Below are 27,699 nucleotides of genomic sequence, written 5' to 3' on the forward strand. Positions count from 1 at the left end.
ATAGGTGCACAAACATGCACCTGTATAGTCTTCTCTCTTAAACTAAGCCTACACCTGACTTTCTGGATCTCAGCTCTGATGGTGAGAGGTAGGCGCATAGGCTCCGTGGCCATGCTTGGTGATCCTAAAGGCCATTCTGACCAGGATCCTGAAGAAAGTGTGTTTAATAACCGTCGGTGGATCTGGTGTAGGGTCTGGAAATAGGGTCTAGGCAGTATGTACCGGAACTTGCAATGTTTGAGCAAAACTAGGAGAGAGTTCCTTTGAAGGTTGGAAGAAGGTAGTCCAGCCATCGGTTCCAATAGCACTTAGGATGTGTTAAGGCTGAGCTAAAATGCCTAATAGTTCTCCACGTCTCCTCCTCGTCTTCTTTACAAGATGCCCTAATATGCTGACGCTTGCACGGACTACAGCTGCCATCGAGAATAAAGAGAGGAAACTTCATGTGCTCCCTGTTCGTAGGGCACAGCTTGCAAATGTCAGCTCCAGGAGTTCAACAGGAGCTGAAAGACTGGCAGAGGGCAAGCCAGTCCGGGCTGACCCTGTCCCAGAAGCTCTGGAACGTTGAGGACTTCAGAGTTTGCCGCTTGCCCCTTCATTCTCACATTCTGCCAACAGTATGGGCAGAAGTTGGCAATTCTGGTTTCACAGGGGACGCAAAGCCCTATAGACTTCATGCGCTGTGTGATCATCTCTGGTGAACAGCTTGACATGTGACATTGTGACTGTCTTCTTTGGGTCTTCTCCATTCAAGCAAGTTCCAGCACTCTCTAGGTGATTTACAGCAGACAAGCATCAGTGGATAGACTCTCTTTGCTTTAGACCAGGATCTTAAAAATTTAACCTTGCACTGCGCTGCCCGATGCATGAATCTCTTTCCCTTCCCAATGACCTTCTGTCCACTGCCATCCATTCTGCACCTCTGGCCAGATGCCCAGTGTGTAGGAACATGCCCAATGTGCCAGAGAAGTCCAGCAGGCATTCATCCTTGCTTTGCCCACTGATCAGATTGGCAGAGCTGTTCTACCTAGCTTCTCTTCCAAGTGGCAGCTATAGCCACTGGGAAGGAAATATCCTACCCTCCAACATGGGGGGAGAAGCATGCTCTGGCAGAGAGAAGTTGAAACGAACAGAAAGGCACTGAGTATAGCAGAGTTCAGCTAGTTCCACGTGGAACCGGTCTTTCTGATATGTGGTCTGAGCGGTGGGTTGTCAGCTGCCTAACCAACAGGGTGTCAAAGGTTCTATATTAAGCTCTTTCTGGAGCTCCGCAGTTTCAGAGCTGTCGGTTCTAATAGTTTGCTCTGAGACAGTAGTTCTCTCATTTGTCTATTTTTTAAATGCAACCGCCCTTCATCACATAAAGCAGAGCAAAGTGCGTCTTGTTGAAGGGGGAAGTAAAACCAAGAGTCATCGCCTTCTCTTCTTTGTGGTCCTCCACTCTCTAATTCTTAGGATCCAACAGAGAGTTCTCCCTTAGTCTGACAGTAAAACGAACTGTCTTACGGGTAGTGTCTGTCTGTCTTTTTTTTTTTTTTTTCTTGATCTCTTTCCGTCCTCTTCCAACTGTGGAAGAGAAGGAACTCAAATCTAATTTCGAGAGTGCCTTTTTGGAGACATTCCCTGTTCACTGGAGGAGTGACTCATAGTTCTGCATCCCACAGATGGCGTCTCTTCGGTGTTCTGGTCACTTTGAAACAGCAGACTGCCATCGCTCTGCACATTCTTACATTTGATTTTGGTATTCCTTGCTGTTACTGCTGTCCTGCAGCCCCAGTACTAGGTCCATGGGATCAAAGCTGCTTTTCCTTAAGTCACATGATAGGGAGAAATCAGTCCCCAGAGGCTGGGGCTAGTTAAATTCTTTGTTGTTTCCTATTGCTGTAGAGCTTACAAGGCTCTGAAAGCCTCCCCCTTTTTGCTGTCTAGTTCTCAATCATGGGATTGTGTCTAAGGACAGTAATCTGAGTTCCCAATTCTCCTTGCAAATAAGCTGTGGAGTGGACTAGCACTTTGCTGACTACTGGATGAAAAATCCAGGATATTATAAAAAGTTTGGTTCATTCTATCTTTTCTTTTAAAATCTAGTATTTCCTGTTTAACTATTGGCAATAGGCCCATACACTGGAACACTCTCTTCTCTGGTTAGGGTCATGTCCTAGAGACCTATCCATAAGCTCTGTGAGCAGAAAACAACCTCTTGGAATGTTTCTAAGAAGATGATAGGAAGAGGCAAGCTATAAGAAACAGATTCAAGTCTCCAGAAAGCCAGTTAAATTAACAACAAACCCTCCAAGTCATTGTAAAATGGAGAAAAACTAGTGACCTGGGGCAAAAAAATTAAAAACATAATAAAAAATCTTACCTCTGTCTCTAGGATTAGCAGTGATGATGGTGCTGAGCAAGGTTGGAACAAGCTGTTGCTCAGGGGTCTAACCCAAACCCCAATCCAAACCCTTTATAGCAAGGTGATCCATCCTATCTCTCATGGAAAGATTAAGCTCCCAAAGGTCTCAAACCCCTGAAACTGTTGTGGTGTTTTGTTTTGTTTTTTTTTGCATGAGAGTCTCATTAAAACTATATCGTAGTTGATTGAAGCAGCAAGTATAGACAGAGAAGCAGTTTTCAGTTTATCAGTACGTCCTTCAGCTAGCTCAACATTTCCCAGCTACCTCAGAGGCTTCTACCTGCTGAGGACAATTTTCTTCTTAGGAAAGGAACCCCATGCTTTACTTCCATACATGATCAGCCAATTTAGGGCCATTTGGCATTATGACCCTGATAGATCTTCAACTCTACTCAATAGTAATACATAGCTTTGTACCTAATGTCTCTGAGGGGCAACAAAGGCTCTATTGGACCATTTCTCTCCTGTGAAGAAGATTTTAATATCATTCACGATCAGTTTTAACAAATTAAAATTCCCTCCACTACCACTAACCATGTGTCATAGTTATTGAGGATCATGCTGACAAACTCATTCCGAGGTGGCTCTCATCCCTTAGCAGAATCTCTGAAAAGTTCAAAGGACTTCGGGAGGCCTTTTAGAACAAGTAATGATCTGAAAGCAAGTCCTGATGCCTGTCCTTTCAGCTTCACTGAGAAAACCAGCTGCCTCAACCCAGGACCCAGCTCCCTTGTTCTTTATAGAACAGACTACCTGTGCTCTGAGCTCTCCATGGTGCTAGACCCTGATGGTGTCACTCCCGGCTCTTCTTGCTGCTCTCCATGGTCCTATTTCCTCTCCAAGCTTCATAAATACTTTAGTCTCCACAATGCTGACCTCGGCACAGAGTTGGAGTCTCCCTCATCACGAGGAACACATACATTATCCTGGTTGTGGTTCATAACCTGCTCCACCAGAAAGAAGGGGGGTAGAAAAATGATTGATTCTCAGGTTTAAAAGAAAAATGGTTAGACATGTTCAAGACACTGATGTCTAGAATGACCCCAAGTGGTCTCAAAAGAACTGGGTGCTTTGTCATGCCTGGCTTCACAAATTCAAAGCAGAACTATGATTGCTCATGCTTAGGTTGAGACCGTCTCGTTCCTATATGACAACCATTCATAAACAATAAATGTGGAATGTAAATTGAGTGCTACTCAGTTCATAAACGTGCACCTGTGCACACCACTCTGAGCCTGGAAATCTACTACTCTGTCTTGTCATGGTGATTATTTTCTCTTTCCCCTTAACCTTAGGGATAAATGTAAATATCATACATAATAATGGGTTATCAGGATAGATAGTGGAGGAATCTGATATGAGAGGCAGAGAAAGCAAATATCAAACACCTGACTCATATCCCCCACCTTTATAGCCATCTTGTGCACAGTCAAATGGCCTTAAGTATAACCTTTACATCCCAGAATTCTGGTCTTTGGCCAAATCTCAGTAGATGCATCTTCAAACTGGACTCTCCTGCTTTTTAGGGGTATCTGCCAATAAGCTATGATGTCAAGTGTGGCAAGGAGCCAAGAATGCTCAGCCCCTGCCAGTTGGAGACTAGAGAGCCGTTGCCTCAAAAGCTTCTCTTCCCCTAAATGCTGACTTCCCCATTTCAATTTCTGCATAATAGTTAATATCACTGTGAACCCTAATGAATGACCTACAGCACAATGTAGTTGGGGAGGAAGGCTTCTAGGATGTTTTTAAGGAGCCATTTTTACTTTCCTCTCTGGAAACAAGGATAAACTTCTTTGTTCAAGGACAGGTAATGGAAGTGATTTATCTCTATGAGTGAGCCTTCAGGAAGATGGGATTAGGGTTACTGTAACAGCTGGAGTATCTCCATCCACTCATCGCTCTCTGAGCCCTGTCTTCTCTTTGGGAGCAGACACGTTACAGAAAAGGTTTTACAGCAGAGATTACAGACCCCCCACTCCCACCCCAATACATATACCATCCTTCTATGTGAGCTCTTACATGTGGGACTTTTTAATCCATCTCATCTCCCCCCATCGTTCTTCTGGAGGTCTGCAGGGGGATATCAAAAAGACACTGCCATAGAGCCCCCCTGCCCCCCCCCAATGTGGGTTTCTGATACTATAACTAGTTAATGGAATAGAAAGCCCCGTTTTTCTCCTGAGGAGTGGTTGGTGGTTTCGAACTGCTGACCATGCAGATTGAAGCCCAATGTGTAACCACCACACCATCAGGGCCCTGCCAGGGAATAAGAAAGCTAAACCATACAAAGAACTAAACTCTTGTCTCCTCTAAGGACTTATGTATTTTCCCTTCCCCTCACTAGACTTACACTAACTGTCTATTGATTGCTAATTATCTGCACATTTACCTCATTTACTTCCAGGTCAGGATCAGAAAGGTCAGGAGCATCACCTTGTCCTGGGGGTGGGAGACAAAGAAATGAGCCTGGCTCCTCAGCCATTCATCTCCAAGACACCATCCCTGTTCCCCGCCCATTCCTCGGGTAGTACTTGCTAGAGGCTGGCAGACAGGATGAGTGCTAGTACTGGTACTTCTAATTCTGGATTACTTTGGGAATTTGCAAATCCCAGCTTCATGTATTTATTTTCTTCCATGGTCTGGCCTTTGCTTCCAATGCTGCTTCTAGAATTCTGGTCAAAGCCTCAGACAGGATTAAATTCTCCTGAAGGTGAACTGCTTTATTGAATCTCTGACTTAAATACATCAAGTTTTTCTTGGAAACCCAGAAAGCCTCCAATAAGTGCATTGATGGCAGGTAGCTTGAAATTTAGCAAAACGGTCAGCCTTTGAAGAGCCTCGGGCCCAGGTCTTTCCTTACTATAACATAAAGAGGCCGCTTTACCATTCACATTTACCTAACAAATACAAAATCGGCAGTGAGAAAATTGCACTCACTGGGTAGAGTCTAGTTCTTAGGATGAAATCTCTCCAAACACATATCATATGCCGCCTCCCCTAATCTCTATCCCATAATCTCAATCAAATATAAAAATTGCTATCACTAAGCCCCTGGGCCTCACATATTTTCATTTCTCCTCCACTGCTCCACTGCTGCCAACTCTTTTTTGGTTTCCAAGCACCGGAGTCCAATGTCAGTGACAGATGGACTGAGCCTCAGCCCTGGGGAGGAGAGGATGCGGTCCCGCTCCTGGAGAGTGTAAGCGGAAAAGAGATCCCGGGTTCTTCTCGGTGGAGAATCTCTGTGTTTAGGCCAGATGGTTTTCTGGAAGTAAGGGGTTCGAATTAACATGGGCATGTGAAAAGGGCTCTGTATCTGGGTCAGAAGAAAATCTGTGTGTTTATGTCGGAGTCAGAGAGAAGAACACAGATGTGCATAGTGAAAATGGTCGTGTGGAGTGTGTGTGCTGAGGGACCCACACTGGGAGCGGAGGCAGGGCTGGAGGCCCAGGGGGCGAGGCTGAGGGCATCTCTGTCTGAAGGAAGAGAGAGCCAACGAAGACTTGAGAAGAAAGGGGGAAACCTCAGAGTCAGAACAATATTATTTGGGGGACTGTGAGACCTGCCCGCTTAGGAGAATATATTTGTTCTGTAGAAGAGTCAAACACCCCGGAAAGTATGATGCGAGGCTCATGTGAACTAGATGCTGCTCTTTTAAAAAACACAGGGTTTTTTGTTTTTTTCTTAAGTGAGAAGAATGAAAGGGAGAGACCAAGCCCAGTTAGGATGGAAGGCGGATGGAGATTAGAGTCGTGTGGGTGTGTAGAGCGGAACACACTTTTCTTCTTGTAAAGCTCCCAACCATTGCCCCAAGCCTGTCATGCACACCCTGCCTCGGAGCACTCCGTGCAGGGAAGCTGTGACAATGAGTCAGGAGCATCCGAACCAGCAGAGATGAATGCTTTCCTTGCCTGACTTCTAACAAATTAAACTTCTTCACAGCATTGTTGTCCTACTGCAGCAAACCATAGCCTGAAATATCTAATGTGCGATATAAAGAGCGAAGGAGGATAACGTAGAACCTGGGAAGAAAGGGAATTCATGTGCCCAGGGCGGAGGCACGGGCACAGACGCAGAAGAGGGCGAGCAAAGTCGTGGAACCTGAGCTGAGATTTCTCAGCGTCAGGGAACCAAGCTTTTCTTTCTCCCTGATTTCCACGGGCTTCCATACCCTGCCCCTTCCAAGGAGTTCCACTGAAGTGCACTCTCATTTCAGCTCCCCCTGACTCGGTTAGGTTCCACTAACCAAATACTGTCACCAGATGGGGGACTCCCCAGTTTTATTACATAGGTATGAAAGCAGTAAGATCAATTCAAAGAAAGGAATAAAATCTCCCCCCACGCAGTTCTGGGAGTCTCTAGGGGTGCAGACAAAGTCAGGTCTCCCACTTCTATGTGCATGAGGTTGCAGACCCCAAGTCATACCTAGCCCTGATCTCTGAAATCGGGGAACAAGATGTGTGGAGGATATGGAGATGAGGTCATTGGGTGCTAATGCTTAAGTGCTAGACAATTAGTGTAAAGGTCGGCAGTTTGGAGCCATCCATAGTGGACCGAGGAGAAAAGCCTGACAATCTACTTCAAAGGTCACAGCCTCATAAAATCCTGTGGACTGACGACTGTGTCATACCTGGGGGTGCCCGGAGTTGGAATCAACTTGATGATGGCTGGTTTGTTTGGGGTTAGTTTTGTTTGTCTGTTGTTGTTTTGAAAATGAATTGGGGCTGTCACCCACTGAAGAATATTTATCTTCAACCTTAGGATCCTACCAAAGAAACAGCCCAAGAGAGTCAGGCCCCTGCATAGGACTCCTTTTGTCCCAGAAAGTCTTCCTGTACCATCCTTGGCTGTGCCTCAACTCATCTGCCAGGACAGCACAGAGGTGCTTGTCTAGAGCACAGAGCACTGCCGGCAGTGAAGGAGTTAAAGCTAGGGAGGGGCTCCTTAGGGGCTCTTTGGGGCCAGCAGTCATTTTTTTGTTTCTCCCAATCACTGTTCTCCTTACTCCGACTCAATATTGGCTACAGAGGGTCTTGTTTTGCTTGGGGGCCAGCCCAGGGCTCCCTCCTAGTGTTAATGCACCAAGAACACTGACTCAATAGCAAATCAAAGCAACAGCTGTCCCCACCTCCTTCTCTGCCACCCACTTACCAGTCTCTGCGCTGCAGAATCTTAACTAAGTCCCCAAGGGCCCCTCCCAGCCTACCACAAGCCCACTTCTACCTCCAGATTTTGCCTCTCTAGCTCCAGAATAGGGTAGGCTGCTCGGCTTCTGTGTTATTTCTCTTCTAGTCCCTGTCTCCCACTTCACAATCTAGTTAGCATCTCCACAGCTCTCCACTCTGCAGGTACCAGGTGCATGGATTTCTCTGTGTGTGTGTCTCTGTCTCTTTCTCACTCTCTTTGCCTCCCACACACAACCGCCACCACCACCTATTAATTACCTCTCTTAGCTTTTTTATGAGCCTGGCGGTGGCTTCTTGGCCTTCTCTTTTGCAGGAGAAGCCATCCTTTCTGTTGGGGCTGCCAGTAGCCTGTAGCTCCAGTGGCCTCCTTGGTTCTTTCAGGGGGATTTCCTCCTCACCGAAGCCTCGTTCAACCTGTCAGCCCCGAGTACAAGCACTTCTCTTGAAGTCTGTGGCCCTGGAGTTCCTTACCTTACAATAAGCAGAGAGATGGAAAGTGTGTGTGTGTGTGTGTGTGGGGGGGGGGCGGGGGTGGGGTGGGGGGGGGTCTGTCCTTGGAAGGGAAACCACACAAAATAGCAAGTTAATTGTTGAAAGGGGCTATAAAGGCTGCTTTAAAATGACACTGAGTAGAGGAGGCTGGGATCATAAACCCAGTTGTACCTTTGACTACTGGTGTAGTCCAGTTCAAATTCCTGAATCTCTCTGAGCCTTGGTTCATCATTAAAAACAAACAAACAGGAGTCAGGGGTTGAATTAGATGCTCTTTAGGATCCTTTTAAAATTTGGAAATCTATATATCAAGGCATCACATAAGTGAAGAAATAATTAGGACAGAATGGTTTGCAATTTAAAAGGAGAAGGAGGGAAAGTATGGTTGTTTGATAATAGAGCACTAGAAGAGACATTGTTTCCATCCTGTCTGGTGGGATGAAAAAAGGTTTTATGAATGACTACCGCTGGCCATTAGAGGTCAGAAGATAATGCCCAAATATGTAAATGGACTGAATGGGATTTAGGGATTACGTGACGTATATTTGTTCATGGCACCCTAGCGTTTAAAATGTCTCTTTGAACGCTTGGTTATGGACAAGCATTGGTGATGCCTAGGCTTTGTTGTGGTGGGGGTTGCTTCTCTTGTCTTGTTTCCTTTTCGTTTTTCAGTAAGAAGAAAGTTCACCCCGAGAGAGGTTTTGGTTTAATCCCTACACTCAGCCCCACCACAGGCAGGCTCGCCAACTACACCAAAGTGTTTCTCAGCCTGGATAGAGCCCAGACACCCCATTCCAAATGCAGGACACAAAAGCCTCCTGTTTTCAATCACCTGCGTATGATGGAACCACAGGCGCCTGCCAGTGTACAATGATCAGCTAGTTTGAGGCCAAGCCGGATGCAGGTCTCTTCTAAACCCACGTCTCTCGGATCATCTGACAGTGCAGAGGTGCTGGTTCTATAAACCCTGGCCCTCTTGGCTTTACCACACAATGGGAGTTCATCAGCACATTAGAACCATCCCAGTGTGAATCGTGCTCCCTTCCATGACTTACTATCATTTTCATTTACATCCTGGTTGTTTCCTAGGAGAGTTCAGCAAAACTGAGAGAGACTAGTGACTTGGGACCTAGGAGGCTGATGGGAGCCAGAGTGAGTGGATAAACAAGCCTCTAGGTGGAGAAGGAAAAAGAAAAAGAAATACAACCACAGAAAACAAAAAGAGAGAAACTAAGAGAAGAAAGTCTCAGTGGCCCGCCAGACAGAAGTTGAGGAGAGGGTGGGGATGAAGGTAGTGGTGAGAAAGTCTAGATCCAGGCAGCCGGCTGCTGAAGCGTGACTGAGACCTGAAGTCCTGCAGTGAATGTGCACTGGAGCACATCAGAGCTAAAGCAGGGAGACCCTTTAGGAGGTCTTGCTGTCGGAGGAGGGACAGAAAACGATCCCAAAGGAGCCACAGTAAGAGAAGGAAGTGCAACTGAAAAGACAGGAGGTCTCAGATGGCTGCATAACCCCCTTCTCTCCAGGTGCCAGCTTCCATGGGACAGTACTACAAAGTCTAGAATGTTAGGGACTTGGGAACTCTGGCAGAACACACAGAGTGGGCAAGGCAGAGAGAACAAGAAGGAAGAGCATGTTTTGACGTCCAGCCCCTCAACCCCTCCCCCACTCCGACTAGGAAATGACAGAGTGAAGGCGGTGGCAGGGACTGAAGGATAAGTTGGGAAAGAGCACTTGTAGGGAATTCAAGGTGCTATGTTTTCAAGACTCCTGGGAGAGAGTCTCATCAAGCACACCTCAGATGGCATCAGTTCATTCCTCTCCAACCTGCCGGGTACTGCCCCAAACCACGCATCTCTGCACGTCCTGCAACGCTCTTGGGTTTGAGTTCTCCTCCTGAGTCTGTCCCTGGCATGCGCCTCTGGGACCCAAATGCACACAGAAAGTCCTGATGCAGTGGCGGTCAGGGGAGATGTAGCTGCAATCATTTGATTGGGGAGCCTAGAACCTGGTATGGGCACACCACACTAAAAGTGCCCCGCTCAGGATTCTGGGCCACAGCCCCCACGTGTTTTTCTTTGGAGATAACACTCCTCCACCCACCTGTGTGGTAGTCGTGAGGAATAACAAGTAGGCTGAGACGAGGAGTATTTTTAACCCCAGAGTTAGAGAAATGCTGATTCATCATCATCATCATCACCATCATCAAATCCTATTCTGGGAGATTCTCTACATTCAGGTAGTTGGAGCTCTGGACCCAAGCAATGGCAAGGCCAGCAGTGGTTCTATCAAAAGTTCTCTTCCTGGTCCTACCTTCCACAATGTGCCCTGGACCCTGTGGGTGGATCTAAGGTTCATGCATATGTTGGTCCCCAAAACAGACAACTAAAATACGTACTGCCATCGAGTCCAATCCAACTCACTGTGACCCAATAGGACAGGATAGAATGGTCCCTTTGGGTTTCTGAGACTTTACATCCTTACAGGAGCAGAAAACTTCATCTTCCTTTTGCCCAGTGTCTGGTGGGTTTGAAATGCTGATCTTATGGTTAGCGGCCCAACCCATGATCCACAATACTGCCAGGGCTCCGTAAACAGACCGGGTAGGGCAAATCTGTGCAAGCAAGAAATCGGGCCTACAGTGGCACAGTTCTCTCAGAGTCACTTACTCTGGAGACATAATATGTTTTTATTCCCTTGAGTCATTTATCTATTCAATAACCATCTATTGAGTACTTACTATACACGAGGTCCTGTGCGAGGTGTAAAACCTGCATCACAAGTACCCTGAACGCCCTACATGGCACATTGTTAAAACTCTAATTCTTATACTCTTGATCTGAACTAGAACTCACGGTTAAATAAAATTAACTTAAGGAGCCCCCAAACCAACTGAGGGCAGAGAAGTTGTTTTTGTTTGTCATTTTTAGCCTAGGTCCAGAGTTCTAGGAAAATGTGAAGGGGATTGTTTGTTTGTTAAACCCAGACCTGTTTGTTGCTGGGTTAACTGAAGAGTACCCCATTTTAAGACGCTTATGGGTGCATGAAACAGCTCCAATGGTACAGATGAAGACACATTAAGAAATCCAATAAAGAGGCAATTCGGTGGCTATATATCATAGCACCATCACCACTGTCCTGAACACCTATTTCCAGTCGCTGCAGTTATTTATATCATCCTGCTGGTGAATGGGAATGTTGTTCGGAGAGGACACCTCTGGTCAACAAGAAGTTGCTCACAAGTGGCCATCGGTGCAAGAAGAAATGTTCCCTCTGCCTCTCCACCCCGAGTGCACACACATCAAATCCAGCTTCTGCAGAAGAAGGCAGGGTAGGTAGTACAGATGTGGAGAAAGCCTGGCCTTTGGGGTCAGAGAAAGAGGAGTGGGACCCCTTTTCCATCCCAGCACTTAGCACACATGTGGATGGCTGACTTACCTCCTCCAATCCTGAGTTTACTCATCTTTACCATGTGAATGATCATATCTTTTGAAAGGAGTTGTTCTGGAAATAATGAATATAGAGGTCTCATACTCAAACATATCAGCGATCATGCACATGGCCCGAGACCCGGGTCATCATGAGTCAGAGCCAACGGAACAGAAACGCAGGACAACGAGCATGACTTGGACCTTGACTCACAGCAGGTGCTCAGTGGACTGATTCACTCGCCTGCAGGCTTTTAGAGCTTCAGCCTCTGCGTGCTCTTCTTCTTTGGATAATTTCTTCTTATCCCATTTAGCTTGCTGTTTGCTCTCTACTACCGTATTTTGAAGTTCATTTGCAAAATAGAAGGTGACCCGCATTTTTGATTCACTGATTAATTATGTATATCAAGCACTTTCTAGGGAGTGCTGGTGGTGCAGTAGATAAAGTGATTGGCTCTGAACAGAAAGGTGAACAGTTCAACCCATCCCCCGCCCCCCCCACCTCCGCGCGCCCCCCCACCCCCACTCCTAGCTGCTATGCCAAAGGAGATAAAGGAGACAACCTGCTTCCGTAAAGATTTGCCTTGGGACCCTTATGAAGCAGTTCTACCCTGCCCTGGGGTCACTGGTAGGTGCCATCGAGTCAGTTACCTACAAGCCTGACTGGTGCTGTGCCAGCCTCATGACTGTTCTGCTTGAGCCCTTGTTGCACTTTGTCCTACGGAGTCATTATGAATCGGAATCCACTAGAGGGCAGTGAGTGGGCACGCACCTTCTGGGTATAGCATGCTGTATTAGGACCAGCATTGCACATAAATATAAATCAGATTTCAACCCTACTTCCAGGGAGATGAAGTGTTATAATTCCGCGAAATAAGAAATTGCTTCCATGTGACACAAGCACGGAAGATATTTTTGAAGGAGTTGCTTACATAAAGTAAGCTTTAAGGATGGATGAAGATTAACTGTGTGCAGATGACTGAGCTGCATTGTAAATAAAGTATTTGTGGGCAAAGGAAGAGATGCAGGAAACCAAAGAACTTGTAGGGAGAACTTGGGAGAGCTCTGTGTGTCGGGAGCACAGTGTGCGTGAGGTTGGGCTGTGAATGGGTTCAAGCCAGTTCAGTCAACACCTAAGCAGCAAAATCAGAACAGACCCCAAAATATAAAATATGAGTGAAATCCAATGGTAAAGGAAAGGGCGGAGAATTATTGGTCAAGACCTTGGGATGAGAGACTCAACATAGGCACAGTAAACCCTTTCAGAAGCCTTATGTAGGAGATTGGATCATTGCCAAGTCTGTGGAGAGCAACATGCGTCTAACCCTCAGCAGACGAGGTTGAATCGGCCGCCATCTTTGAAAAGGCCCCCACTGTTGCTGACTCAGCTCTTCAAGATAGCCAGTTTGGTCATGCCAGGGGCATGCTGGCCTTGTGTTATATAAGGGAGGTGAAGCTTGAAACAGGGCATCTCCCTGTGATTTCCCCCATTCTGGTTACTGTTCCAGTCTCCACAGGGTTTACAAATGTGGGCCCATTCTGGTTTGGCTTCATTGGACCACACTGAACCAGAAAGACGAGTTCAAAACCCTCGCATAAAGAAGAGAGAAGACAGAGCAGAAAGGTAGGTTGACATCAAGCTGTAGAGGGCCTCAAAAGCCAGGCTAACAAATATGGCTGTTGTCGACAGACAACTGGACTCTCTACGCGGGACAATGAAATGCTATCTATGGCTAGAACTTTCTATTTCTGTTGTTGTACACGATCAGCCTGGGCCTCCCCTCACTAATGACTGCGGTCTCCATGCCTGACCTATGTTGTAGAAGCTCTTTCAGTGACTCTGAGCCCATGTTGTAACCATCTCTGCCTACGTTGACGTCTGTATCACCCTTTGACACTTCTCCTCAGTGTCCCTTCCTGTCTGGATCCCTGTAGGGAATTTATGCCGCGGTTATCCGTGACTGGTACCATCTCAATCCAAAGACGGCGCAAGCCTTTCACAACACACGTTATAATGTCTATCACTTAGCCGTGTTCCGTTCATGGCATTGTCTTCACTCATCTGCTCCCAAGGGAATGACCATTCAGAATCTTTCATTCCAGGTTTACGATTGAAGAGAACTGTTCAGGCTTATTAGCAGGCGGTTTCCAAGAGAAGACAGGAGATCACGAGTAGTTTTCAGAAGTGGAGGGAAAAATGTCATGCCCCTGGGGAAAAAATAAACAGCCACTGCTTAATCAGTTTCTTAAAACACTGCAAACATGAGTGCGTTCCCTGTAAACTGACTGAGGCAACATACCCAGCACGTTCCAAACGTGCCACTTACTGGAGCTTATTTGATTGGTCACCAGTCTCCTCATTCAAACGGTTCCATTCTGTCTGGATGGCCAGCATCACCATTCCACTAACATCATCTCATGCAGAAAAGAACAGCGCCCACCCGACACGGGAGGAGGGGTGCAGAGGAGGCATGTAGGCAAGGAGCAAAGCAACTGAGGCGCAGGCAGCAAAAGACACGGATGAAAGAGGGAGCTGGAGAGTAAAGACGAACATGCATGCTGTTGGGGACAAATACGTGCTCTGCTTCACTATGAATAGAATGAATATACGTAACATGGTGCCGATTGTGGCTGAATGAATTACCAGACGTTGAGTTCTCAGTTAAATATATTGAGATCCCACCACGGACAACGTACTAAAAATACAAACAGGAATAGGGTGAGACCCCTGCTCTTAACAGGCTCTTCCTTCAGATGGGGAGAGCGATAGGTGAACAGATAATTAGTGTAACATGCTGAACAAACAAGTACAATAAAATGCCGCAATGCTGAAAGAAACAGGAGCTCTCAAAAAGCTTTAAGGGCACCTGAGCCAGAAAGAGGATTCTTGATAGGCATGGCCCTAGGGAAGTCATTGAAACTTTCTGAGACCCATCTCTGAAACGTGGTGCTATCTGGCCACCTCTCCACGTTGTTTTGAGATGAAATGAAATCATGGCCAGAAATTCATTCTGTAAACCCAGAGTCCTAGATCAACACAGAGAAGGGCTATTTCCGTTGTTGGCTGGGAAACATCGAGCCCAGATCTGCGGAGTGCTTACTTTTGTGCACTGGGTCGCAGTACTGTGGGGTTGAGTCTCGCCTCCTCATCTCTGGGTTATCATTGTCCCTCCATGATCCCAAATCTAAAAACCAAACTCGCTGTCACTGAGTCGCTGTCAACTCATAGCGATCCTGGCAACCTCATTCAGAGCTGCTTGCTGGCTTTGAACTGCTGACTTTGCAGTTAGTAGCCCAATGCCCAACCCCCAACACCACCAGGGCTCCTCAGCTCCAAATCTTACTAAACCAGAGACCTACTGCCAGCCAGTCAATTCCGACACACAGTGGCCCTAAATAGAGTTTCCCAAGAAGGCAATCTCCTCTTTCTCCTGAAGGTCTACTGGTGTGTTTGAACTGCTGATCCTGCAGTGAGTAGCCCAAAGGCTCAACCCACAGTATACCAGGGCTCCTCTGAATTTTACTCATCCCCAAACTCACTGTCATCAAGTCAATTCCAACCCACAGTGACCCTCTCTAGATTTTCTCAAAGCAGGCAATCACACCTTTCTCCTGCACTTCTACTGGTGTTTTTGAACTGCTGACCTTGCAATTAGCAATCCAATGCCTAACCCACAGCGCCACCAGTGGCCCTTATCCTGCATTTTAGCAAAACCCAATTTGTCATTGTACTCTGTGTTGAAGTGGTGCGCGCAGAAACACACCACCCGAACCAAGCCAGTTGCCCTCAGTGGGCTCTACCTCACGGTGACCCTGTATGCGTGTGTCAGAAAAGAACTGCCTGGCTGTCATCTTGAGGCGGTAGATCACCATGCCGCCCAGAGGAGTAGGTTGGAACTATAACCTCAGGTTAGTAGCCTGGCCATCTTCCTCTGGCCTGCAACTTTCTGCTTCTCTCTCCTTTCTCGTTTGGGCCTTAGTGCCGCTCCTGTTTGAGAACAGAGTGATTTCAAAACCCCTAGATGATATTCCGGGAGGACTTCGTGGAACAGGAGAGGTGCTCCATGGAAGCATGTGAACCTGAAGATGCTAGACACACTTAGTCCTCTTTCCTTTGAGCCAGGAGACCTCTCTCCCCCCCCCCCCCACCTTCTTGCTTTCTCTTGGGGATGTAAGAATCTCACTCCTCTTTCCTTCTTATCAGATGTTTCTCTCTCTTTCTCTCTGTCCTCCTTTACCCCACTTTTTCATTTGATTCCACACTTCCTACTTACACTCTGCTGACCACCAAAGCATGGTTTCACAGCATGTTGGGGGACTCTGGGCTCAAGATTCTTAGGTCTTGGACTGACTCTGGTCAGCCTTTGGTGACCTCACCAAGTTGTTGAGCTCCAGATTGGCTACTTCTGGGCACTGCAGGCGGGAAATCCTGAAAGGATTCTTGCCTGTGGCTGGCTGCTTTGTCCCTCTGCCTCTCCAGATTGAATTGGGGAAATAGGTCCTTAACTCTACAGTACTTCACAAAGGGGTTTAGGGGTAAATTAGTAAGAAGAGAAGTGGTGATTCAGGCCCTAGGGCTGAGGACAAAAGGATTTGTATTGTGGAGGCGGTGCAGGTAAGGGAGGGGGAGCATCTGGGCTCTCCAGGGCTGAGGCTGGGGTATGGAAACTGTAAGGGAGAGTCTGAGTACTCAAAGGCTGGTGACAAGGTGGGAAGGCTGGGTGCAACTGTCCATGCTGACGGTCATCTCTTTCCTCCATCGAGGGGTCTCCCCTCCTGAAACAAATGCAACTCCAGGGCTGGGTGCGGTGTTTGGATTTCCAGTGCTCGTTCTTGTGGTTGTGTGAGTGACCTTGGGCAAGTCACTTCATTCCATTTCCACTCTGCAAATCAGGAATGATCACGCCACCTTACTTATCTGACAGGCTTATTAAGCAGTCCATTGAAACGTGAACTTATTTCATAATTATTAAACCTGTCCTTATTCCAATGAATAATATAGTGTAGCAGAAAACATCCCGGACAAAGAGTTCAAAAGAGGGAAATCTTTTATTTGCCCCGATTGTTCTGTGGTGACTTTTATTAATCGCTTTCGGTCCTTGTGGACTTCATTTTCCTCATTGGTGAAGTAGAGGACCTGGACCAGATGATCTCGCAGACCTCTTTTGACTTTCACATGATGTGATTCCCTGACACGTTAGCCTCCTCCTTCACTTGACTCCTTCAGAGGGGGAGTTAGTTCCGTGTATGTGTTTAGGAAGTACATAGCTTTCGGCGTCTGAAGGATACACAGTGGCCTAGACTCTCCTGCCCCCACACGAATAGAATCACAGACCCCCAAACTGTAGCCGTCTCTATGGAGGGCTCATCCTTGATGGAGATTCTCTCCCCAGGCTACTGGCAGGAGCAGGATTTGGAGCTGGGAACTCTGGCTCCCCTCGACGAAGCCATCCGCTCCTCAATCTGGAGCAGCCCTGACATGCTGGCCAGTCAAGGTGAGAACCCAGGCCCTCATCACACCGTCCCTCGGTCCTCTCACCCATTTTCACCCCATCTTCCACTCACTCGATAGCCACCCTACGTCCTCACTCCTCTCATGGTCACACAACTCTGGCTCCGCTCATTTGACATCTGCTGTCTTCCTTCTCCGCCGCACATCGCTCTGGCACCCGCCCCCTCTTCCCCTTCCCGTACTCCAGGGCAGAGACCTCTGCTCCCCTCCACACACACCTCTTTCCGGAAACGAAAAAAGTTGCTCCAGGAGCGTGCACTATTTGGAATAAACATGCTCGAGAAAGACACAATCAAGTTTGAATTCTTCAAAAGGAGCCAGGGACCAAGGGGTGATGATGATGAATCCAAAATTAGGGTGTGGCTAGCAGGAAAATAGGTCCCCGAGTCTTTCACTGAGGTCGTCAAGGAAAACGCCAAGTCTAGCTTTAGTCAGCCCTCTCAGTCATTGGCACACCAGTTTGCATTCTCACAGTGGATGTTCACTGGAGAAGCATTCCACCGAAAAGAGCCCCGCCTCGAGAGTCACAAGAACCGAGTTCTAATCTTGCCTAGGAGTTTGATCTTAGGCCATCATCTCACCGCCATTGTCTCATTGTCAACATCTATAAAATGAGAGATTTGGGGTACATGAGCCCTAAGATCCCCCTCCATTCTAATTTCTATGATCCTCAACACTAAAAATAGTGAACCAGCTTGGCATTCTCATTTGGAGAGAGCTATCCTAAACCATAGATGCTTGGGTGCATCACCTCAAGCACATGGGAGGGCCTCTTTTCTGTTAGGAATGCTCATGGTATCGTTCTCAGAAACGGAGGTCCAGTGGCCCAGAAGGAATGGAATAAACAGTCAGAACTGGGGGTAAGGTCCACGTCATAGGAGCAGGGGGATTGTTTCATTGGCTGCGTCTGAGGAATATAGTAATTAAGTTTCTTGGTTTCCTACTCCAAGAAAAACAATGCTGATCAAATAACTTAGCGCTGTAGCAAACCAAATTTGTGGATGTTTCAGAATCACAGCTGGAAGGTGTTGTTCATTGCAGATTCGTTTTGGGAAGGTCAGTGTTGTTGGGCCACCAAAAGTCAGCCCTGGAATCTAAGGGATCAATAGTAGGAATCAGGAGTTCATGCGGCAGATAACGCTAAATAATACCGGGTAGAGAAGACCAGTATTAGAAGCCGAGGGACGCACAGATCAAGGGCATGTTTGGGATTCATCAAACACCTTATCAGACCTTTGTGGTTTTTGCTAGTTGGTTTTACTTGACCAAAAAGTGATTGGAAAATACATTTTCTTTGCATTGGAAGGAAAATCCTAATCTTTTGACCTTTGAAGCAAGACCAACATGCTGATTTGGGTTTGTGTGTTGGGTGGGGCAGGGGTAGTGCCAATCCCAAAAGGAATATGTGAAAGAAGTCGGTGGTGAAGGGAACTTCATTGTTGGAGAAAATGAAATGTCTCTGTCCAAATGTTTCAGTTTTATTTATCTGTTTGTTTGCTCTACAGTTCTTTCAGCTACCTGTTGTCCAATTGAATGCACAATGCCAGGACTCGGCATATTTCCCACTTTGACTTTCAGGAATTTTAGTCACAACCGCTTCTCCTGTCCTTGCTCCTATATGCAGGTGATGACAGGGAAGAAGGAAAGTGTGGAGTGACAGATGTGGATGTGTGTTTCCCAGAGTTAATGGTTAAAGCATATCAGAAAAACACATAGAGAGAGCAATATGCATGTTGGGGCGCGGTGGGGGTGGGGTTGAGCTAGCTTTATTCATCTACATGCCTATGACCTGGTCAGTTCACTTAGCAAACATTCAACAAAGGATGTTTTCCTTTATACTCAAAGCCAAAGGACATAAGATCTGTTTCCCCTACTAGGTCCCACCATCTCTGTTTCTTCCCTGTGAAGCCTTAAGGGGACTCAGAGACTGGGCGTTGGAATGCATCGATTAGAAGAGGTGGATATTGGCTGAGCAATGAGTGGAGCGGTCAGACCCAATTCTGTTCTTGCAGACAGTCAGCCCTGGACATCTGATGAAACTGTGGTGGCAGGTGGCACCGTGGAACTCCAGTGCCAGGTGAAGGATCACGAGGACTCGTCCCTGCAGTGGTCCAACCCTGCCCAGCAGACGCTCTACTTCGGGGAGAAGAGAGGTAGTATCTCTTACGTTAGCTATTGCCTGAGGAATTATGAGCCGAGAGAGAGGACCGTGGAGCCTGTGGGAACTGTCCTGTAGTCTAACCTGTGCCAACAGTAATGTACAAGCCGCCGGCTCCTCATCTGGTTCTAGAGAAACTAGAGTACAGATTTGAGCCAGGACATGCATAATGCTTCGGGTGGCTTCACTTCAAATGAGCCCTAACCTGCCACACTGAGCCAACACCGCCTCTGGTCGCCTCTTAGGTGACTCTCTCCAGTGGCAAATGGATGTTACTGAACAACCTAAGAACCACTCTACCTCCCCCAAACGCCCCCACCGCACCACACATTTCTCCCCCGAAAGAAGCAGGCCCAGCAAAGAGCAGTAAACATGCAAGGTGCTCATAAAGACCTGCTTTTAAATCCCACCTTTCCTCCAGCCCTCCGAGATAACCGGATTCAGCTGGTTCGCTCCACTCCCCACGAACTCACCATCAGTATCAGCAACGTGGCCTTGGCCGATGAGGGCGAGTACACATGCTCCATCTTCACCATGCCCGTGCGGACGGCCAAGTCCCTCGTCACTGTGCTCGGTGAGGCTCCCAACCCCAGTGTCTCCACAACATGCTTCCTGCAAACAAGCTCTCCCAGGCCCCTGAGGCTGCCTGGAGCCAGGCAAGTCTCCAGGCAGGTTGCATCCAAAGTCCAGCCTGGACTTCCCTTGCAATGGGGTAGCATGGCAAAGGCCACTTGGTCCTAACACTCGCTCTTCCACTTACTCCTTGACCTGGGCCAAATCTTGTATGGTCTTTGGACCTGCACTTTCTAACAAAAAATGGGTGGCCATTTCTATTGTGCTGAGTCCACGGATGATCATAAAAGAAAACTGAGATGCACGTGCAATGTGAGATTCAAATCTCCCATCACTCACATGCTCTCATTTTCGTCATATATCTTAATTTCATCTTGTGTGTTCCTGAGTCTCATATGGTTTCTGTGATGACCCGATAATGCTGTGAGGTATTGGAAGTATTCAGTATATCTCCCCACTACCATAGATCCTCCGGGTTTGCCCTCCTGGCCTTCGGGGAAGAGTTACAAATAGAGAGGTGACATCGCTATAGTTTTCCTACCTACCCCCCAAACAAAATATCATCCAGGCCTCCTGACCACTAGAGAGGCCATGCCAACAAGGAAAGCTGAGATGTGACATCATGTGCCTCTTCTTCCTGTCCTGGCCATCCTCTCTCCATGACAGGAATCCCACAGAAGCCCATAATCTCTGGCTATAAATCACCATTACGGGAAAAAGATCAAACCATCCTAACCTGCCAGTCTTCTGGAAGTAAACCTGCAGCCAAGCTCAGCTGGAAGAAGGGTGACCAGGAGCTCCCTGGTGAGTGTCTCTGTCTTGGGGGGAGAGGGAGGGGTAGGTGATGTGAGGGAGAGAAAGCAAAGCCTATGTCTCTATACATGCACATCAGGCATGTGTATGAGGAGAAAGGGCGGAAGGCAGGCATGTTGTGAGCACGTTTGTGTGTGTGTGTGTGTGTGTGTGTGTGTGTGTGTGTGTGTGTGTGTGAAGGCCTACATTCTCTGTGTGTACATATCCATTTCACAACTTTCTAAGTTTATCTAAGTTGAGACTCACCATCTGTATGTCTACAGTGGGGCCCACACTCTGTATGTGTGCGAGGGCTCACTCGATCTATATCTGTGAGTCTGTGTATCTGCTTCTGCGCTCCAGGAGAACCAACTCGAGCCCAGGAAGATCCCAATGGGAAAACCTTCACTGTGAGCAGCTCGGTCATCTTCCAGGTCACCCGGGAGGATGATGGGGCGAACATTGTGTGCTCTGTGAACCATGAATCGCTACAGGGAGCTGATAGATCCACCTCTCAACGCATTGAAGTTTTATGTATGTCATGGGCTGGGCGTTCAAAAAGGGTTGGGTATGAGATGGGGAATGGGGTTACAGAACGTGCAGGGGGTGGCCATACCTGAAGGTTAAAAAAAAAAGAGTCAGGAGCTGGTGGGACCACTCACCACTGGTTGTGAGCCCCCATCACGTAAGTCCCACCTCATGGCAACCACAGTGTGACCACGTGGAACTGCACCGTAGCGTTGTCTGCCTTAGACTCTTTGCAGCTGCCCGGCCTTGCCTTAGTTACAAGCCGACTGCAAACCACTGGAGCCACCCCGTTCCACCCCTAAGGATTGGCTAACTTTTTTGACACAGGGCTAATTAGTCAATGCTTTAGGTTTGCAGGGTCATTTGCTTCTCTGTTTCAGCTACTCAACTCTGCTGCTGTTGTGTAGAAACAGCCATTGACACGATGTAAACGAATGAGCATGGCTGTATTCCAACTTTGTTTCCAAGAACATGCAGCCACAGGACTTGGCCTGCAGGAGTTAGCTCATGGGTCCCGATGGCCATTCCCTGGACTAGGCCAGGAGTCCAAATGGACTGTGAAGTGACAGGGTTGGACTAGGGCGGTGTGATGAAGCTGGATTGCGATGAACAGTGGTAAGCGTGGCAACACAGGAGCCAGAGATCTACCTTCTATTCTGTGAGGTAGGGAGAAAATTAATTTACCCACTGAGCTTGCAGTTTTATTGCTAAAGAAGTCAAATAAACATGAAGATCATTAAGACTTCTTCCTGGTCTAGCATTCTATGACTCAGGGGAATATGGGCGATAAGACAACACGGTCTCTCTAGCATCATTACTCCAGGACCTTCTTGCAACTCAATACCCCACTGCCTTCCCCAGCTTTGTGACTGTTCTTGGATTCTGACCGGGAGCGGTCATATCACTATCGTGACTCCAGACCTTCCAAGGACCTCCAACGCTCTCTGGAGACTGCCTTGGGTATGAATAGGAAACACTCGTTCTCATCGGAGGAAATAGGAATTAGAAAGAGAGAGAAAGAGAGAGAGAGAGAGAGAGAGAGAGAGAGAGAGAGAGAGAGAGAGAGAGAGAGAGAGAGAGCTCAGTAGGAGAACCCAAGCAACAAAGGACACAAAACAAAAGCAGAAGCTGAAACATTGTAAAAGCAGGCATTTATTGACCTGGCATAGGGAAAGGCTGAACAGTTTTTCTAAGTAACTGAAGCCCTGTTCAGAAGAGATCCAGGACTGCTTACTTTCCTTTAACTTAAAAAGCAAAACAAAACAGAAAACCAACAAACAACTTATTGCCATCTAGTTGATTCCGACTCAGAGAAAAAGGTAGAAACCTCTGTGGGTTTCTGAGACGAATGCCTTTTGGGAGTTGAAAGCCTCATTTTTCTCCTACACCATAGCTGGTGGTTTTGAACTGCTGACCTTGCAGCATGGCTCAGACTTTGCCCCTAGCTAGGGCTGGAATGATAGCTCCTTCCACTGGGTAGCAGCTCAAATTGGAGGGAGAAGGCCTGGATTCTAGCCACTGAGTTGCTACTCACTGTCTCTGTTCCTTAGGCCAAAATGTCTCATCACTTTGTGCCTCCTCTTCTTTCATTGAGCTACCCATGAGGATAAATTAAACCATGTATATGAAAGACCTTTTTTAAAACGTCAAATGTCTACATTGCCAGCAGGTATTTTTCTAACTATGGGTTCTGAGTGTGAAGCCCCTTGTCTTAGGCTTCTTCCATTGACTCTGATCCCTGACAGAGACAGGAAAGAACTCCCCCTGACGGAAGCCCAAAGTCTATTCTGATGGGTATCAGACCATCTGACAGGTTACTCTCTCGAGACCCTTTGGGGCCAACTGTGATCAAAAGTCAGCCAACAGATCCTCCACACGAGCACTGTGCTAGAGGTTTCTATGATTCGAGGGCCCCCAAACACCCATTCTCTCACCTGGCCTGCTTCTCTTGTTCCTGTTTGAGTTGACTGATCCGCGTTCATTAAACTGGCTGTTACGGTTGGCTCTGTCCTTAGGGGAGGCTCGGCCTCTTTATCTGCTGTTCTAAACCAGCATCTGGTTGTATTGTTCTAAGCGGCCATCTGGAATTAGCCTTCTAAGCAGCACCTTGGCATCAGTGGCAGATGCCATGTTACTGCCCCCAGCTATATTGTGTCAATGCCGTTTTGCGGCCAAAATATGACCCTAATCTCTTGCCATTTCAAATCTTGGACTTCATGCTTTTGGACTGCCCATTAAAAATGAGATTTGGTGTTTAAGGTACGCTTCCAAGACTAAGCTTCCTTGCAGAGCAGTGCGGACCGAAAGGTTCTGAGTTTGATAAGTGGTCAACTTCAGGTTCATTTGTTTGGTCAAAAAGCGAGTATAATGCCCCATCCCTGCTGGGCAGAATTCCTGGGTAGCGTCAGCAGTTACCTGTGGCTGCATCCCAAAAGGTGAGGGGGTGGAATCCACCCAGATATGCCTTAGGAGAAAGTCGGTGGGGAATAGACTTCCCAAAAAGCCATTATTGAAAAGCTTATGGAGGACGGTTCCACTTTGACACACGTGGATTGCCATGAGTTTTGCCAAGTAAAAACTCACCCAACAGCAACTGGTTTAGGTGCTGGGCATAAACGAGCCATTTCTGGCCCTTCTCAGATGTTGGTGAGAACATCCCCCGGGCACCCACCCTGGAAAGGTCTCCTAGAAGGCAGGCGGCACAAGGTTGTATGCACTACAAGCAGGTCCCCAAAACATCGGACAGCAACAGCTGGGATGGCTCACACGTAGTTAAGGCAGGGGGTCTTGTTCGCAGCCCCCGAGGCTGCTGAGAAGGTATCGTGTGTGTAAGTGGGGGCTCTCTGCACATCAGGGCAGGTGACTTCCTACAGGTTGCGGGCACTTTGGCCTTGACATCATTTCCTTCTCTGCAGACACACCGACTGTGATGATTAGGCCCGACCCCCCGCATCCTCGCGAGGGACAGAAGCTGTCACTACACTGTGAGGGCCATGGCAATCCTGTGTAAGAAGACTTTCTCCTGCCCTCTCCTGCACCTCGTCCCCTCGGATGATCCTCTTCCCTTAAGTTGTTCTGGCTTTTCTGCACTGCCCGAGCCTCCCATTTCCCCCAGCCCTCGTTCTCAGATTGCATCTCTGGTACCCCATCATCTCTCGAGCCCTCCTAAGAATTCCAAGATGACCCTCGCTCCAAGTTGTCCCCCATCTTTCAGAACCATGACCTACTATCTCTTACCCACGTGTGGTTTCTTTGCCTTCACAGCCCCAAGGAATATGTATGGGAGAAGGAGGGCAGTGTGCTCCCCTTGAAGATGACGCAGGAGAGAGCCTTGATCTTCCCCTTCCTCAATAAAAGCGACAGTGGCATCTATGGCTGCACGGCCATTAGCAATATGGGCAGCAAGAAGGCCTTCTACACTCTCAATGTGAACGGTGAGCCCTCCCCTGTCCTCCGCCTCCAGCAGCCGCCCTTCTCCCCTTCTCTGTCCATCTTATGCTCTCTTCCGTTTACCTCCTGCGAGCATCCCTGCCCTGATTGGGAGTGGAGGAAAGGGAAATCAGAAGCAGCCCGCCGGTGAGCAATTAGGCTCTGGGTCCGCTCTGGAATGTGTAATAAGGAAGAATCAATGGAAAGGTGGACACCCATCTACCTTTGTTCAGCAGTGGTGGCCCAGGTGGCACCGTCCTCCAACTCCTGCCCTCATCTGACAGCAAGAAGAATAAAGCTTGTTTAGAGGAGGCCCCAGAGCCTCTCCAGTGCCGGGGAAGATGTGTTTTCCTAGTCAACCGGCTGTTCTCCTGTGGGATGGTGGGAAGGCATGCTGCTGCTGCCGTGTCCTTGTTTGCGGACCCTGGACACGGTTTAATGGGTCTGGGCAGCACCTGGAGATAAGCTGGGACTGTGCCGAGAAACAGACTCTTTTTCTCAGATGCCTAGAAAGACCAAATGATCCTCCTTCTCTGAATTCATTCCGAAGTCCGGTCACAAAATCCAGCTTCGGGGTCAGGGACAAGTGAGCACAGAATCACCTTTTACGGGAGAAACAGCTGAGGGTTTTTGTTTCTTTCCTTCACACCCTAGGAGAAGTGGGATCCAGTCTTGGAAGCCTTCTTGCTGGGGAAGGAAACCACAGTGTTAGGGGCACATCTGAGACCCCCATTAACATCGGTTCAGGATGTGGCATCTAAGTTCTCCAGGTTTAAGAGGCCTGTGGTTCTTGGATGGGTCAATCTAACTCCAGGGGCTAATGTCAGCCTCCGGGGCCTGCCCCAGCACAAGGAACAGGCAATTTATTGTGGGATCCCAGAAGGGGCACACTGACTCAGGGTTGATCTCTGATCCTGAGACTCTCCAGACCCCCTCTGCCAGTGATTTGCAGTGAGAGAAACCAGCAGCTCTTCAAAGTCCTTAAGCCCTTGGGGCTGATCCCTTCCCAACACCCCTTCTGCCCTGTGGCCAAAAAAAAAAAAAAAAAAAAAAAAGCCCAGTCGGGGTTTTGTTTGACTTCATCTGCTTCCTGTGCTGACGCCTGGTGGTAGAATGAGTTGCTGCATCTTCTTCAGGAAAATTCTAAGTAGTTTATACCCCCACCTGCCTGGAATTAAATTCACTGTAGTTCTTCCGAGAAACAAAAGGACCTGTAATTGATGACCCAGACCATCTTTCTGAACAAGAAAACACATGGCTTCTCAAAGAATTTCCTTGTCTGTATTCTCTTGAATAATTATCCAGGATTATTATTGATTATATTTTATAATGTGGACTGTGTCTCGCATTCTCCACAGGAGAAAAGATCATGATTCAACTCATGTGGCTTCCTCCAAGTTATACCATTACACACACCCCATCATGGCAGGGACCCCCCAGCCCCGTTCTCTCCTTCCCTCCCAAGGAAAGCATAAAGAACCAGAGCATGAATGTTTTCCTTTCAAATAAGGCATAGTAGACAGGCGAAGAATAGAAAACCTGGCCCAGTGAAGCCTGAGGAGACATAAGGTAGGACAGACAAAATGTATAAAGAGCCAATGAGGCATCAAGACTCCAGCTGAGTCTACAGAAAAAGAGTAGCTCTCCCATGGGTGGAAGGACTGTAGCTATAGCTAATGTATTTTTGGCCGCATCAGAAATATGTCCTGGGCCTGTGCGCTGTATCCTCAAATATGGGACACGCCGACTTTCCCTGGTGCTGCTATTCATGCCACTCCTGGCTCAGCCTGTGCCATGGGGCCATTCTCTCGGCTTCTAGAAAGGACCAAGTCTTTCTATCTGATGGCCGGCCGGGACACATCAGCCATCACAGGAGGAAGCAGCTTAGTGTTTGTCCTTCCCACAGACTTTCAGATGGTATGGAAGTCACGAAGGAGCCTCTAGCCTCTTTTTTGGGACAGGCTCGAGGATGAACTTTTTGCTGGAACCTAGAACTGCCCAATCAAAGATGCATCCTGCTTTGTACCAAGGGGTCATGGTGAATCTTCTGTTAGTGTGTGTAATTCTTGGCTCCATCCTTTTTTTCACTGGTGCTTCCTTACCCAAGCCTAGGTTAGTGGGTGGATCTGCTGAGAAACTCCATCAGAAGCCCGCTCAAAATAGCAAGCAGACAGGTGAGTAAGAGGGCATCCAGAGCAAAGACGCAATCCGGGAAAAGAGCAAAGAGGAGAGGAGAGGGAGGAGAAAGGGAGCCAGGAAAGAGAGGACAGGCACCATCTCTTAAAGTGATGCTCAAACTTCAGGGCTAAGAACTCAGCTAGAGAGCTGGCATAAGCAGATTTATTGCTATAACCAGGAATATACAATTTTAAACATGGTATGTAGGTGGCACTATGTCGGAAATAAGTGTATAAGTCAAAGCCTGCCCCTTTACTTAATGGTTCTGCTCCATCCCGCTCGTATGATCCTATATTGTCTGTTGTGTCTGACTCTCTGTGGCCCGGCCACAGATGCGGTAAGATCAGGGTTCTTCTCAATCTGACGGCATGCATCTCCCTTCCTGCAGACCCCAGTCCAGTGGCCTCGTCCACCAGCACCTACCATGCCATCATCGGGGGGATTGTGGCTTTCGTTGTCTTCCTGCTACTCATCCTGCTCATCTTCCTCGGCCACTACCTAATCCGGCACAAAGGTCAGAAACCTAAGAGAAGGATTAGTTGAGCTTGGGAGCGGGTCAGATGGCCAACGGGACACAGGCAGGAAGGATCAGGGTGCTGTAAGGGGCTCTGGAGACTTGGCCAACTCTTTGGAACCTTTGAGAAAGAAAAGAAGACCGTGAATCTCATCCGTGTGAATGCTGTGACCAGTGAACATCAACAGGCCCGCAGTAAAGCCCGATCACTTGGTGATCAAGTGCTATCCACCTTCCCACTCAGTCAGCTGCTCCCCCACGCTGCTCTGCCTCCAGGGTGCCCGCTTGCTGTAAAGCAGAACGCTTCCCGGAACTCAGCATTTCCACCCCATTTCCCCCTCACTCTTTCTATCCATTTAGCAGCATTTCCCTTTTCCTTCCATCTCACCCTTGCCCCCTCCCCATCCCTTTTCTTCTCTCTGTTTTTTACCTGCCAGTCCTCAGCCATAGCCTAGATCCCATCTCCTCCTGCCCGAGCCTCACAGCATTATGGCTTGGCCAG

The 27,699-nt window shown here is 47.9% G+C and overlaps 1 protein-coding gene across 1 annotated transcript in view; it reads left to right on the plus strand.

Moving 5' to 3' along the window:
- Window positions 1-27,699, plus strand: part of CADM3 (cell adhesion molecule 3) — a 31,015-nt gene that overhangs the window by 2,429 nt on the left and 887 nt on the right. Inside the window, exons 2-8 of the mRNA XM_075540425.1 lie at window positions 19,038-19,178; window positions 19,605-19,757; window positions 20,423-20,560; window positions 20,912-21,082; window positions 23,992-24,082; window positions 24,341-24,510; window positions 27,072-27,197. Of these exons, the coding sequence (XP_075396540.1) occupies window positions 19,038-19,178; window positions 19,605-19,757; window positions 20,423-20,560; window positions 20,912-21,082; window positions 23,992-24,082; window positions 24,341-24,510; window positions 27,072-27,197 (990 nt within the window). The remainder of the gene's footprint in view (window positions 1-19,037; window positions 19,179-19,604; window positions 19,758-20,422; window positions 20,561-20,911; window positions 21,083-23,991; window positions 24,083-24,340; window positions 24,511-27,071; window positions 27,198-27,699) is intronic.

This window comes from Tenrec ecaudatus, chromosome 1, assembly GCF_050624435.1.
Source record: "Tenrec ecaudatus isolate mTenEca1 chromosome 1, mTenEca1.hap1, whole genome shotgun sequence".
NCBI classification, from domain to species: Eukaryota; Metazoa; Chordata; class Mammalia; order Afrosoricida; family Tenrecidae; genus Tenrec; species Tenrec ecaudatus.